This window comes from Borostomias antarcticus, assembly GCF_949987555.1.
Source record: "Borostomias antarcticus genome assembly, chromosome: 17".
Classification (NCBI taxonomy): domain Eukaryota; kingdom Metazoa; phylum Chordata; class Actinopteri; order Stomiiformes; family Stomiidae; genus Borostomias; species Borostomias antarcticus.
The window spans coordinates 3,172,120-3,187,727 of NC_140250.1; the positions used below are offsets into that span (position 1 = coordinate 3,172,120).

Genomic DNA, 15,608 nt, shown 5'->3' on the forward strand with positions numbered 1-15,608 from the left:
GGGAGGATTGAGAAGGCCGGAATCACCCTGAACATCGATAAGTGCGACCTGTCGAAAGGAGAGGTGACCTTTCTAGGCCATATAATCTCCACCAGTGGTATTAGCCCTGACCCGAGTAAGACAGAGGCTGTGAGGAGGATGGAGGAGCCGACGAATGTGAGTGAGCTGAGGAGCTTTCTCGGCATGGTAAACCAGCTGGGGAAGTTTATCCCACAGCTGGCGGAGAGAGATAAGCCGCTGCGGGACCTTCTGTCAAAGAAGAACTGCTGGTTGTGGGGCTTCGAGCAGGCCAGGGCCTTTCAAGATTTGAAGGATGCACTAATATCCCCACCAGTGTTGGCCATGTACGACTCCAACAGGGAGTGCAAAGTCTCAGCGGACGCGTCATCCTATGGCTTAGGGAGTGTGCTTCTCCAAAAATGGGATGGAGTGTGGAGACCTGTAGCCTATGTGTCGCGGTCTCTCACACAAACTGAGCAGAGATACGCGCAGGTTGAGAAGGAAGCCTTGGGCCTGACCTGGGCTTGCGAGAGGTTTCGCAACTTTCTCATCGGCAGACACTTCCAGCTAGAGACAGACCACAAGCCGCTCCTGAGTCTGCTGGGGTCTCAGCCGTTGGATGCTCTTCCTCCACGGATTCTGCGCTTCCGGATGCGCCTGATGCGCTATTCTTACTCCATTGCTCATGTGCCAGGGAAGTGCCTGTGGACTGCCGATACACTCTCACGTGCTCCTGTGAAGAGGAGAGAGACACCGGATGAGAAGGAGTTATTCGAGAGTACTAACATCTACGTGGACATGATAATGGAGAACCTGCCAGCGAGCACCGCCTACCTGGACGAGCTGAGAGAGCAGCTGAAGAGGGACAGTGTGTGCGCACGGGTGATGCAGCTGAGTGCAGAGGGATGGCCAGCACACAACAACAGTGAACCTGCTCTCAGGCTGTACTGGGCGGAACAGGCGCTATTCACAGTAGAGGATGGACTTTTGCTGAGGGGAAGCAGGCTCGTCATCCCTTCAACAATGAGAAATGAAGTGCTTGCCAGGCTGCATGAAGGCCACCAGGGGGTGGTAAAGTGCAGGGAGCGCGCAAGACAGTCTGTATGGTGGCCTGGGCTGAGCCAGCAGCTGAACGAATTAGTCCTCAACTGCCGAACATGTAGCAAAGAGAGACAGAACCAAAAGGAGCCGCTGATGCCATCTCAATACCCAGGGCGACCATGGCAGAAATTGGGAGCAGACCTGTTCATGCTGGAGAGCAAGACATACCTGCTGGTTGTGGATTACGCATCAAGATACGTGGAGATCGCTCTGCTGACCCCCACAAAATCAACAGATGTCATCCACCACCTCAAATCGATCTACGCACGGCACGGCATCCCAGAGGAACTGGTGACGGACAACGGGCCGCAGTTCTCTGGAATGGCCTTTGCGGCATTTGCGGCGTCCTACGGATTTCGTCATGTCACAAGCAGCCCGAAATATCCTCAAAGTAATGGGGAAGCAGAACGGGCTGTCAAGACAATAAAAGGTCTCCTGAAGAAGGCAGCTGACCCATACCGCGCTCTGCTGGCGTACAGAGCCACCCCGCTGCATAACGGGTACAGTCCGGCTCAACTTCTGATGGGAAGGAGACTCCGCACGACGGTGCCTACACTTCCTGCTCTACTGGCCCCTGCTCTTCCCGACAGTGCGGCGGTGGTCCTGAAGGAAGAGGTAAAGAGGAGGAGAGACGCACAAAGCTACAATCGGCGTCATCGTGCAAGATGTCTCGACAGACTCACTCCTGGAAAGGAAGTGTGGGTCACCGATCAAAATGCAACTGGAGTCGTGGTCAGCAGTCACCCTACTCCACGGTCGTACGTCGTGGATGGACCTCATGGGACAGTACGGAGAAACCGGCGCCATCTCATCCCCATGGAGCCCTCACCGGCGCAGAGTGGTGGTGGTGCTGCGGAGCAACCTCTGGGATGTGTCCCAAAGCAGAGTTCTACAGAAACAATGGACCAGAATGTCCCAGAACCACCAGCTACTCCCAGAACCAGGTCTGGGAGAGTTGTGGTGAAACCTACTAGGTTGGACTTGTAAAAAAAAAAAAAATAGAAAGAAAGAGATGTGTTTATGCTCTTGTTTTGTGTTATATAGATATATACTATAGGGTTGTTAGTATAATTGTTTATTTGATCAGGTTCAGATCAGACCTTTTAGTTATAGAGGCAGAATAATCCTCTAAGGTCTGATGAATCAATGGCAGTCTACCCATTGATTCTAGAAAGAGAGATGTGGTGTTATTGTTATTGTTACAGGCCACCGTAGTGACGTCAGGTTGGGTTGGCTAGGTTACGGGCGGGAGAACGGGAGAAGAGATTGTAGAGCGAGAGAACGAGACGTAATAAAGACACTACATTGAAATACAGAAGGACTCACGTGTATGTGTAAAAGAATAACGCGACAAATCTCACTGAGAAATCCAATTACAAAATACAATCAAATTTGCCATATCTATAGTCAAATCCACATGAAAATAATCTTAAGGAAAAAGTATGTTCAACAGGCTGAACAACATTCTCTCGTTCAACTAAATTATGTCTATACCAATACATACAACATACATGCATACAACTGTGACTAGCAACAAACTAATGATAAACTGTTAGCCTGGTCTACTAAATCAGCTAGCATCAAAAGGCTGGCTAGCGTAGCTAGAGCATGTTCAAACAAACATTGTTTCTTACAGAGAAAATGGCTCAAACGCACGTTTTCTACAAAAAGGTAAACATTAGACTACTTATCTACAGGATTCGTGTACTTACAGACAAATAGTATCCAAGGCAGAAGCGTAACAAGAAAAATAACGCTGCAACACATGAGCTCTGCTGCGTGACTCGTTCTCAACTGAAGAAATGTGCAGAATTCCTGCAAATACTCTAGGTACCAAACTATCCACTAAATGGCAGTAAACACCTAAAATAATCAACTCAAATATTTCTAAAATGCGTTTCTAATGAAAGGCAGCACAGTCGGTGTTAACAAATCAAATGTGCTTCTGCGAGATTCGGCTTCCTGTGTATATAGAATATTCTAGTACGTTCTATGATATTCTCCCGAAGTTTACTAGTAGCGAATAGGCTAGCCAGCAGGAGTTCGCGCGGAATTTGTTTTGGTTCGTGCCGACAAGAAGTTATCTGTTAATAGTAACGTTAGCTGTCTAATATTTTTGATAGATTGAATTAGCAATGCGACGCAAGATGCAAAATATTTTCTTTTTTATTAATCTCCTGTGTCTGTCCTATGCTTCTATTGAATATCGTTTTGTGGCTCATAACGATAGCGTGACTCTGGCTTTGGATGGACCATGTCATCGTGACTGTAAATTAATGTATACGAGGACTTTAACGGGATTTCAGTCCAGCAGCATCCAGCGGACAGTTGTTGAAAACGGCGAAGCGACACAGTTTTATAGCAATCGGATTCAAGTTGAGGACGACGGCTGTAAAGTAACTTTCCTCCGGGCTAAGTTTAATGACAGGGGGGGGTATGAGGGTCAGTGTGGCAGTGGAGCCGTGAAAGAGGTCGAGCTCGAAGTTCTAGATCCCGATGTTCAGTCTGCTGAGGCCGGGGGAAACGCGACCCTTCACTGCTTAGTTGACACAAACGGACTGACCGATCTCCGGGTACACTGGAAAATGCTACTCAATGGCTCCCTTGAAGACCCACTACAGAAGACAGGTAGGCTAGACCTAACCAGTGACATAAGCCTATAGGTGTATATAGTGATGTGTTGGCTAATGGCTATAAACACATAGATAGACATTATAGCGTTTCAGCAGTGAAAAAAAATACAGCAAGGTTAGAAAATTCACTAGATATAGAGTAGCAAGTAGGCTATACCAGCTCAGTGGCTTTGCGGTCATTGAGATTGGGAGGTCGTGAGTTCGATCCCCGGCCGAGTCATACCAAAGACAATAAAAAATGTTATCCAATGGCCAATGCCTCTCTCCACTCAGCATCAAAGGTTAGATTGGGGATAAGTCCCTGCGATACTAGCGTGAAGTCCAGGGGGTGTACATCAAGCTGCCTCACGCACTAAGCAGTCAGGACACAGTCTCCTGCCCTATGGGCCTCTAGGATCGAGAACCATTGGTTCTCAAGGCTACTAACTTAGAGTAGTAAAAAAAGAGGACGAACAGGGACTCACTGTGTACTGTATAGAATAGAATAAAAAATGTACATACATCCCGTCTGTAGGCTATAGATATGTCTGCTACACATATACTGTACATGTATACTAACATAGAGCATTCCTGTCAGGAGGAGAAGAAAGCGGCTTCGCCCTCACGCTCACCGGGCTACGCCAGTCCGACCAGGGAATCTACGTCTGCACCGTGTTCGGCCGTCATGGGGGCTCAGAGGAAAAGACGAGAGGAAAGCCAGTCAAACTTCAGGTCTCTCCCCCCTACCCCACCACTCTCTCTCTCTCCCCCCTACCCCACCACTCCAGCAGCATGTCAAGGAGGCAGTGTTTTGATTGTTGCTTTCATTGGTGCTTTCATTGGTGCTTTGATTGGTGTAATAGTAGTAGTGCTTCTAGGATTTCTGCTTTATGCTGTGATTGTCCTAGCCTTACATTATGAATGGAAACCCATTAGCAGTGTGTCAGCTATGATCCGTCGAACCCTCGGCCAGGAGAGACCACCGTCTACAGCTACAGCTGCCATGTTGTGAAGCCTTTTGTATGTGATCTGAGAATAAAGGTTTCACAAATCCGAAACTGTTTTAATGTGTCTCTGGAGTCATAGGGCAAGTAATGAAATTTGTCCAGAACTATCAAAAGACCAGGTGGATGTAATACAGGAACATTCCCATCATCTTAGACAGGCTCGGCCTGCTTAGGGAGTTGCAGGATTAGATGACGGGCTGAAGACAAGGCACACACAAACAAATGACTACACTGGTAAATCATAATCATACACGATTTATTAATTTTCCACATAATTATGGATACCACAAATGTTATTCTACAAGATAACATACACAAAAGCAACAGGGCGGAAAACCAAAAATACAATTACATTGCACAGCATGATATTACAAAAAAATACAGACTAGAGCATAGCTAGCAGATTACTTGAAATGATCTCCATAAAACTTGGGGGGGGGGGGGGGGGTTGTCTGTTACACATGTAGTAGCCTGACAGTTACAGCAATGGGGGCATTTCCATATCAACTACGCAGCATTCCTCCAGTCCCAAACCTGAGCTGGGCTTCTACGGTTATGATGATGTTGCCATGACGATCAGCCAGATCTCACTTTTCTTGTTTGCCTGGTAAATAAATAGAATTGGGATGGCTGTTACGTAGAATTAAGAATAATTTATTCTACCTAGACTCTGACAAATCATTTCAAGGACATGATTAAACAAAGGGTAAAAAGTGAACAAATAAAATAGACTAAACAATAGCAATGTACAGCTTGTAACAGCGAAGTACAGAAACGGAATAACATAAGAAAAAAGAAGAAACCACGGCCTTCACATATCCAGTATAACTCAATGCTGCTGTGGCTAACGGTTATGCAAACATTACATACAAATGACTGTGTGTGTGTGTGTGTGTGTGTGTGTGTGTGTGTGTGTGACAGAGTCTGAACTCCAACCCCAAACCCCCTCCAATCACCCGCGCCCTCCATCTCTCCGAGGACCAGCTCCTGTACATCAACCTATCTCTTCTCGTTTTTAGAGTCCGTCCTTCTATCCCTCCATCTTCATTCCCACCCCCCCTTCGGCCTAACCCTCCCTCCCTCGGTGGACCAGCTCCGGCGAGCTGACGGAGAGAAGAAGCAGCACCTTGCAAACCTTCAAACCTGGTCCCATATCAACCTCTCTCCCTCCCTCCCCCTCTCTCTCCCTCCCTTCCTCCCTCCCTCAGTGAACCAGCTCCAGCTGGCTGGCGGAGAAGGGCAGCACGCCGCTGACGTAGTAGGCGATGCCCAGGGACAGCAGGGCGATGACCACCAGGAGGAGCAGCACGCGCCAGAAGCCCAGGTCCTCCACGAACTCCTGCCAGGTGGTGCGGAAGCTGGACAGGACCCCCTCGCTGCTCTGCAGGTTGGGGTTCAGCAGGGAGTGGCTCTCCATCGCGCTGGAGAGGGAGGGAGGGGGGGGAGATGGAGGGGGGGGAGGGAGGGGGGGGAGATGGAGGGGGAGGAGGAGTAGGGGAAAGAGGAGGTGAGAGGGAGAGAGAGTGGTGGGGCAGGGTGGAGAGGGAGGGAGGGAGAGAGAGTGGTGGGGTAGGGGAGAGGGAGGGAGGAGGAGGTGAGAGGGAGAGAGAGTGGTGGGGTAGGGGGGAGAGGGAGGGAGGAGGTGAGAGGGAGAGAGTGGTGGGGTAGGGGGGGAGAGAGAGGGAGGAGGAGGTGAGAGGGAGAGAGTGGTGGGGTAGGGGGGGAGAGAGAGGGAGGAGGAGGTGAGAGGGAGAGAGAGTGGCGGGGTAGGGGGGAGAGAGAGGGAGGAGGTGGTGAGAGGGAGAGAGAGTGGTGGGGTAGGGGGGAGAGAGAGGGAGGGAGGAGGAGGTGAGAGGGAGAGAGAGTGGTGGGGTAGGGGGGAGAGAGAGGGAGGGAGGAGGAGGTGGGTGGAGAGAGAGTGTTGAGGAGGTAGGGTAGATAGAGGGAGGAGGTGGGTGGAGAGAGAGTGAGAGGAGGTAGGGTAGATAGAGGGAGGAGGAGGTGGGTGGAGAGAGAGTGTTGAGGAGGTAGGGTAGATAGAGGGAGGAGGTAGGTGGGCGGAGAGAGAGTGAGAGGAGGTAGGGTAGATAGAGGGAGGAGGAGGTGGGCGTAGAGAGAGTGTTGAGGAGGTAGGGTAGATAGAGGGAGGAGGAGGTGGGCGTAGAGAGAGTGTTGAGGAGGTAGGGTAGATAGAGGGAGGAGGAGGAGGGCGTAGAGAGAGTGTTGAGGAGGTAGGGTAGATAGAGGGAGGAGGAGGTGGGCGGAGAGAGTGAGAGGATGTAGGGTAGATAGAGGGAGGAGGTAGGGGTTAGTAGGGGGAGATAGAGGAACGGAGGGGGAAAGAGGACAGAACCATTGTTATTGTCACACATTACATTGTTTTTTGTCGTTTAGATTTGCTTTCCTTTGTTTTTGTTTTGGATGATCGTACCTGGCTGAGAGTGAGTGTGTGTGTGTGTGTGTGTGGAGGGGGGGTGCTGTGTGTACTTTTTTTGCTCCAACAAAAACAAAATCCCTTCAGGGATAAATAAAGATCATATCTGTCTACAGGGATGAATAAAGATCATATCTGTCTACAGGGATGAATAAAGATCATATTGGTCTACAGGGATGAATAAAGATCATATCGGTCTACAGGGATGAATAAAGTAAAGACGGGCTAACTGACCGACTGACCCATTTCTCCCCCCTCATCCACCCCACTCCTCACCTCTCGCTCTCCGCCATCTGCATGGTCTCCAGTTTGGAGTGGGCTCCCCTGTTGAAACCTTTGACCTCCTGTTCCTCCAGGCCCTCCAGCAGACGGATGGCGTCCTTGTTCACGCCACGCCTCTTCGCCAGGACCAGGGGCGTCGACCCGTTGTGGTTACTGGGAGAAACGCGAAAACACAAGAGACGGCGCGTCGTCGGTCAGCGGCCGGTGGACCTTCCCCCTTCTGGACGTCGGAGGACATGTCGCCCGGCGTGACGGGTCACTGTCCCGCCCCGCCAGCCCCCAGCCTCTCTCCCGCCACTGGCCCCGGCCCCAGCCTCAGCCCGGTCCAGCCAATCAGCAGACGTCGACCTCACCCCGCACACCGCTCTTAGACCATGACTAAGCCCTCTGCCGCAGCTCCGGCGTCAACCCAGCCCGAATCCTCGTTCCTCCTCACCCCGGCTCACTGTCCTCTCCCTCACCCCTCCTCGACCCCCTCTCCTCACCCCAAGACTACCTCACCCCTCCTCACCCCAGACTCTCAGCCCTCCTCTCCCCTCTCTCGTCACCCCTCCTCCATCCGTCGCCCGCCGACTGCTCCTCATAGAACTCATATCGGGGGAACCTCAATTTAGAGCAGTTGGCATGTTCCCTCAGCGCGTAGAACAGCTCGAGTTGAAACTGACGTTCATGGTCATAAACGGGACCGCCCCGGATTATCTGAGCAGTCAAGTTGGGATGGTGCGCTCCAGGCATGAGCATAATACCAGAGCCAGAGTTCGCACATGCACAGCAGCTAGTAGGGTAAATAGCACTGCTGCTCGGAGCTCTTTGTATTATACAGGTGTATTGTTATGGAATAGTCTCCCTCTGTCTGTCAAAGTAGCACCTTCTGGTTTTTACTGGTCAGGTTCATCTCTGGAAATAGTTTTCCCGAAGGCTTTAGGCAGGGATGCACGTGTGCACATACAAACACACATGGTCATACACAGTCCTACTTACTGTACCCATAAGCACTCATATACAGCATTTTAGTGGTTGTTAAACTGTATTATTAAAATGTACTGACTTGTTTCTTGTGTATTGTTTTCTTGTTATGTTTGGAAACAAGTGTGCTTTCAGGTGCTATCCTCTGTACTTCTTACCCGATAAATAAATCAAATCAAAAAATCGAATCACCCTCCTCTCCCCTCATCCTTCCTCTCTCTCACCCCTCCTCTCCCCTCTCTCCTCACCCCTGGTCGATCTCCCTCTCCTCCCCCTCTCTCCTCACCCCCGGTCGATCTCCCTCTCCTCCCCCCTCTCTCCTCACCAGATGTCTACTCACCCCTCCTTTCCCCGCTCTCCTCACCCCGAGTTTAGCTCCCCCCTCCTCCACTCTCTCTCCTCACCCCTCTATCTACCCCCTCCTCCACCATCTTGCCTCATCCTAAATCCGCCCCCCCCCCCATCAGACGTCCATCTCCGCCCCCTCCTCCCTCCCTCTCCTCATCAGACAACCCCCCCTCCCCAGACGCCCAGCCCCCCCTCTCCTCATCAGACGTCCATCCAACCCCCCCTCCCCCCCACCAGACGCCCCCCCCCCCCCCCCCCTTTCATCATCAGACATCACCCCCCCCCTCCTCATCAGACATCCATCCACGCCCCCTCTCTTCTCACCAGATGTCTATCTTCAGCCCGTTGGACACCAGGAACTGGATGGTGTCCACGTGGCCGCACAGGTGCAGCGCCGTGTTTCCCTGGTAGTCCGTGGCCAGCAGGTCGGCGCCGAACTTGTGCAGGAAGCGGCAGATGTCCACGTTGCCGCGGGCGGCGGCCAGGTGCAGGCCGGTGCGGCCCCGGCTGTCGCGGATGTTGGGGTCGCAGCCCGTCTCCAGGAGGCGCCTGCCGAAGGGCAGGTCGCCGTCGACGCACGCCTGGAGCAGCGGCACGCTGGTCTGCGACGAGTCGCTGATGAAGACATAGGACATGTCCGAGTGGGTGTCGGAAAACTCCAGCGTAGCTGGGCGGAGAAAAGATAGACGGGGTGTAAGTTAGCATATTGATTCCAGCATGCGAGCGGCGCTGGGCCGGAGGTCAAAGGTCACAACAGGGGAGCCCACTCTAAACTGGAGACAATGTAGGAGTTAGAGAGCGAGAGCTGAGAGAGAGAGAGATGAGTTGTGGAGAAGGGAGATGTAGAGAGAGGGTAGAAAGATCTTCAGATTATGTATTGATGATGACGCATGTGTTACTACAGGGTGTCTGAAAGTTGCAGCTAACTGGGGATAGCGAGGTAAGAAGGGAGAGGTCAACTATCAAGGTGCATATTGAAATCAAATGACTGAGTGACTTAGTGGGTGGGTGATAGAAGCGTCGGCATACTTCGGGAGACAGAAAATACAGACAGAAATCAACCCATAGGTCTGCAATGCATGACCTAATGACAGAATCACTGTAGCTAGCTGTAGTGTTAGGCCCAGTGCACTGTCATCAGTTTGCACTTTGCATAGCTAACGCAATTAACAGCTTGCGGAAGCTAGCTAGTACTAGCAACGTGAATTATCCAGCCAGTAAACTATAGTTTAAACATGTTGATCATTTCAAATGAGGCCCAAGCAGTTAAAACCTGGCAATAGATAGGAGCAGACTGCATAGCAGTGCACACAGCTGCTGGATAGTAGCTAGAAAATGATAACCTAATATCATAGCGGCACATTCGTATTTCGCATAGATACGAGCTTGATGATGGTAACGATATCGCAGCGCTTATAATGTTAGTTTATCTAGCTGTCTACTACTAGCTACGTTAGCTAATGCTATGCTAGCTAATGTTTTGCTAGGCTAGCCAGCTAATGCGTTATAGACAGTAGTCAACACACGTAGCTAGTTAATGCTAGCTAACTACTAAGCATTTATAAACCGTTGCAAAGCCTTTATTCTAAGGCACGCGTGCAGTAAGCAAACATCATTACCTGTTGATGTTTTCCAATTCAGCCGAAAAATTAAACTCCGCTGTCCTGAGAGAAGCTTGTTCTCAGTGTTGTAATGGATGCTTGGCTATAAAATGTCCCGCTGACTGCGCCATCTACAGGCGGATCAGCAGACTGCAGCTCACAGATGACTGCTTGGTTATTCATCCGTCATCATTAGGTGGGCTAGCTTGCAAAAGTTCATTCAAACTTTAAAATGTTTATGATGTTTTAATAGTATTTTTGTACCATTGTAACTTGACGTTTTTAGAGTGGTGGTAGCTGTTGCTTTGAAAATATTGACACATTTTGTAAACTTCTGGGGCTCCTAGTTTTAACTGCTCATACACATATTATACATCGAAATGTTCACACAATTGTGCTGATTCATACAATGTAATTATCTAAGATGTGCATTTTTTTTTTTTGGGGGGCGTTATGGCCATTTGTTTGAAGACCATGTTCACCATTCAAACTAATGGTGCTCCACTCTATAGTAGCTTTTGAGTTGCTAATTCTGAATTCATATCTGTTTTCTAACCTGTCACCACTCCTACAGTTTTTTTTTTTAACTAAATGGACATATTATATCTCAAAATGTTCAGCTGGTTCCCAGGATTCCTATGACGTAAACATCTAAGCTGTGACTAGAGGCTGAAGCTGGTCATGCTTTCCAATGCAAACAGTTGATGGAATGTTCAGAGTGTCAGTTGTGATTTGAATTTGGGTGCATGTGCTCTTGAAGGCCCTTCTATGACTAGATGAATGATACAGATTAGACAATTTGGAGCTCAAGGCTCTCAAGACAGTGGAGATGATTGTAGACTTTAGGAAACCAGCCACCCCGCGCGCACACCCACACGTACACACACACCTTAGTATTCTTAACAATCTGGATGAGTCTCGCCACACACGGTCTTCACTGGTGAGGACAGGTGGGTGGCCCGGAGAGGGGTAGGCCTACACTGTCCCTGACCTGCTATGACATGAGGAGGCGGAGTTTCGCCATCACGCCACTAACCACGCCACAGGCCCCTCAACTCGAGACACACGGTCTTCGCCGGTGCGTGCATGGAGATTGCCTGGAGGTCACTGCACTAGGCTACCCTTGACCCGCTGTGATCCAAGGGGGTGGAGTCTCACCACCACGCTACTATCCACGCTATGGGGCCCGCAGAGGTAGCCCACAACTCAGCCCCTGAGTGGGCTAGAGACACACGGTCTTCACTGGTGGGGTCAGGTGGAAGGCCCGGAGAGGGGTTCACTGTCCCCGACTGGCTCTGACCTGACCTCGCCACCACGCCACTATCCACACCACGAAACCCACAACTCAGCCCCAGTGGTGGGTGCATAGAGATTGCCCGGTACTAGCAGTAGCTAGAAGCAGCAGCTAGCCCACCTCACATTTTCTCCAGGAAATGTAGTACTTTCTAGTTAATACTGATACTGTGGGTTGAGGATGAAACTATAGCCTATACAGATTCTAATTCTCTCATCAATGACGGTTTACAGAGGAAGAAAGGCAACAAAATCAGGGATACCTCCTAAATGTTCAACTTTAATCAGTGTCAGTTTTCAAGCACACAGCAATCTATATGGGATTAGTTTACCTACAGCAAAATAATATAATTTCTGCCATGATCACAGATTTGCAGTGGTCTTATCACAGTACACATACCAACAACACAATTATTCTAGCGATTTAGTTTTAATACTTTATTTCATAGTGTGAACAAAAATACATATTTCAGACATGACCTCTTTCTTGGTCTCCTCTTTGAGGAAAAGTAACTGCATTTTTTTCTCTCTGTCTCACTTTGAAGCACTTGTTCCTCCAGCATGTATGTAAAATATATTTGAAAGGTATGAAAAATATCAATTTTCTCAGATTTCTCTAAAATGGTGGAATCAAACAATCATCATCTCTTTTTTGTGTTACTCAGATAATCATCGATGAATATATTTTCTTATAAAAACAACACATCTTAAAAGGCATTTCTTTCTATCATCGAATGTACAGATGTAACCCCCTCCCTCCCCCAGCAAAAACATATTCAGCAAATATCGTTGAGGAAGCAGGAGTTAGATACAGTGAAGTCATATAATTACAGTTTAGATTACAAACGAAAACAAATGCAACTCTGACAGAACAAGGAAAAATAAAAAGCCGGGTAAAAGCTGTGTAGCTACATGTATTCGGGGCCTGGGGAGTTTGGGGGTGGGGGGGGGGGCGGTCTACCCTGCAGTGAGAGGTGGGTCTATGTGCTCAACATAGTGGTCATAGTGGTTAAAATAAATTCACCCAGCACCTTGTACACAGGCCACTGCTACCCAGGTAGAAGTTCACCCTGCTTTAGAACAGATCTGAAATCAGATAATCTTTATTCTAGTCACCTTACAGCTCCTGCTTTAGAACAGATCTGAAATCAGATCATCTTTATTCTAGTCACGTTACAGCTAACGGGGATGAGTTAATAACAGTACCGACTCAGAGACCAGCGCTTGCAGCTAACTTCTACTTGCTAGACGGCCCTTGCTCTGTGAAATGTAGCATGTGTGGTAAGCATATGTACAACAATAAACATTCTAGCGGAGAGGGTGTGTGTGTGTGTGTGTGGTGGTTCATGGCTCCTTCCTAGCGGTAGTAACTCAGGCGTTTAAGCTCAAATAAAAGCGTAGAGTGTAGGGTTAAAAAACAACAACTATATCTTTTGGTCACAACATAAGGAGAAAAGATGGCAGTTGCGGTTTGTGAATAAACCCATGTATAAAGTTGATGATGATTATGAATACAGCTATAGCACTTGAATGGCCTGGTGATACAAACTACACTTGGTCACTCCAAATGGAGGTCAGTGGAGACTGCAAATATCAACCTTTTATTTTCTGATGGTGTGTGTGCTTTCTGTGTAGCCAGTGGGCTACGTTGCCGGGGGTGAGAATCTTTCTTCAAACCTACTGTTGCTGTAGTAACGCCTCCTAATCCTAACCCTAACCCATCTAATAAGACGGATAAGGAGTTGTAGATAGTGTACTGCACTTCTCTCCTCTCAGGCTTGGATTACACTTATGCGTATTTGCCGAAAAAAGTATACATTTTCCTCCGTTTGCACCTAGCAATTGCACTCCCCCGGCGAAAACGACCCTCGCATCCGGCAGCCTTGGAATAACGCCCTGAGCTGCGTATTCGGGCTAGAAGCTACGTTGTAGCATTTGTGCCCAAAACCCCCGTGTATTCGCGGATCGTTTTCGGGGTTCGAATACGTAACCATGCAAATACGCATTAGCGTAACCCAGGCCTGAGACGACCTGACGTATCTCACCCAGTCTTGCCGTTTGCTTCAGTGCATTATATTTACAGGCTCCCCAAGTGATTGGTCACACAATCCTATTCTTAAAAAAAAAACAATTGAATGAGTTACCGCTCCTATGCGATAAAAAGTGCTGGGTCACCTTTAAACATCCACCTGTAGAAACTGCTTTTCTTGAAGTTCAGGGGTATAGCACCAAAAAGGTGAGAATATGTAAATCGAGGGCATTGTGTCGGTAACTGTTGCTTTTCTGTTTGTAATCAACCTCTTCTACCTCAGGTTTGTCGATGTTTTTCACCAGGCCTCGCGCTGCACTGTAACGTTGGTGGTGTAATGTAAAAATCTGGTCTGAACTCCATCTGTTTTTCTACAGACTGTTAGAAAGACACAGTTCCACTTGACCAAACACCGGTTGTCACTCTCTCCGAAGAGTGCTATGTAGAACCTTCCCTGTAGGGGGAGCCCTCTCAAAATACACCCGGTTCCAGAAAAGAACCATTTCCGGGTCAGATATAACCCTCTTCGGTGTTCCGAACTCCACCGTTTACATGGTTCTGCGCGGAAGCAAGGTTCTCGCGGGAACCCGCGGGACAAGTCTACAGACGGGGAATGAAAACAGGCCGTGCAGTGGGTCAGTGCCATCTGGGTGGGGGCTGGTTAGGGCGCTCACTCTCAGAGGTAGCCGGGTGGGCGGGGGCTGGTTAGGGCGCTCACTCTCAGAGGTAGCCGGGTACGATCATCCAAAACAAAAACATAGAACCAAGAGAAACAAAACTAGACGACAAAAAAAAAGATCCAGACACATAGAACATAATAATAATGATAGCACCACTGTCAATGATAATCTAATGTCGTAACAATCGAAACCATCACCCCGTCCTCCTCTATCTATCTAGCCCTCCCTCCATCACTCTCTCTCTCTCTCTTTATGCATCCATCTCTCTTTGATTGAATCAAGGATGCCGAAATCAGAGGGGGCCTCGTCGAGGGGCTCATATTCAGTCAGTCAGTGTTTTATTTATTTTTATTTTTCTATATTTTGAATTTCCTTAACCTCATCATCTCTATATATCTCTTTGAGGCCCTTTTCACGACCTCCTCACCCTCCTCCGATGTATCAGTCTCTCACATGTAGCTCTCCGCCTCCATCCCTCCTCCTCTTCCTCCTCCTCCTCCTCCTCCATCACTCCGTCCCTCACAAGATCTTGCTGCAGACCTGGCATCGGCTGACGCGGGTCCGCTGCGTCCCGCCCTTCAGCGTCTCCTGGTCCGGCGCGTTCTCGAACTGGCGCCCGGCGTCCACCGTGGTCAGCCAGAAGCTGTACTTGTTGGCGAAGTAGTGGCACGTGCCCTTGGCGCCGTTGCACTCGATGAAGGGCGTGGCCCGGAAGTCCTCCAGGCAGGAGCCGGGGGAGACCAGGGATTGTCCGCCGCCCTCTGCGCCCGCCGCCGTGTGCTGTTGGGGGGGAGGGGAGGGGGGGGGGGGGGGGGGGGGAGAGACTACATTACTCCTTACGCTCCTCCTAACTCGCCACAACAAAGGGCATCCTATCCGGAGGCTTTACAACAGCATAAAACTACATTTCCCATGAGGAAGGAGTGCTCAATGGCTTTATAGAGAGCCTAAGCAGAAGCAGGAAGAGAAAAACTCCACGGGACCTTAAATCGGGAAAAAAAATATGAATGGTATTCAACGGTGAGAGGCAGATAATTTCTTGATCCCGTTTGAATTGTGCCATGACCATACACGTGATGTTTGTCAATTTAAAAATCATCATCTCTGTTAATTCGGAAGTTAGCTAATATTAGCTAGCTGACATTACACTGACGATCTTACAAAACTGATTAACTCTCCTTTCGCATAGCTACTGCTCTCAACATGGTCAGAGGAATAGTGATTTTCAACACTATTAACACTTTTAAACTCGTTC

The 15,608-nt window shown here is 49.1% G+C and overlaps 2 protein-coding genes across 2 annotated transcripts in view; both read right to left on the reverse strand.

Moving 5' to 3' along the window:
- Positions 1 to 5,915: 5,915 nt before the first annotated feature.
- Positions 5,916 to 10,471, reverse strand: ankrd46b (ankyrin repeat domain 46b). The gene is made up of 4 exons (XM_084451496.1): positions 10,370 to 10,471; positions 9,075 to 9,417; positions 7,431 to 7,589; positions 5,916 to 6,141 (listed from the first exon to the last, which is right to left on the reverse strand). The coding sequence occupies exons 2-4, from the start codon at positions 9,383 to 9,385 to the stop codon at positions 5,925 to 5,927; spliced, it is 687 nt and encodes a 228-aa protein (XP_084307622.1). The 5' UTR covers positions 9,386 to 9,417; positions 10,370 to 10,471; the 3' UTR covers positions 5,916 to 5,924.
- Positions 10,472 to 14,872: 4,401 nt separating this feature from the next.
- Positions 14,873 to 15,608, reverse strand: part of col4a6 (collagen, type IV, alpha 6) — a gene marked incomplete at both ends in the record, with an annotated part of 35,511 nt that continues 34,775 nt past the window's right edge. The window contains one exon of the mRNA XM_084451614.1: positions 14,873 to 15,133. Within this exon, the coding sequence (XP_084307740.1) occupies positions 14,873 to 15,133 (261 nt within the window). The remainder of the gene's footprint in view (positions 15,134 to 15,608) is intronic.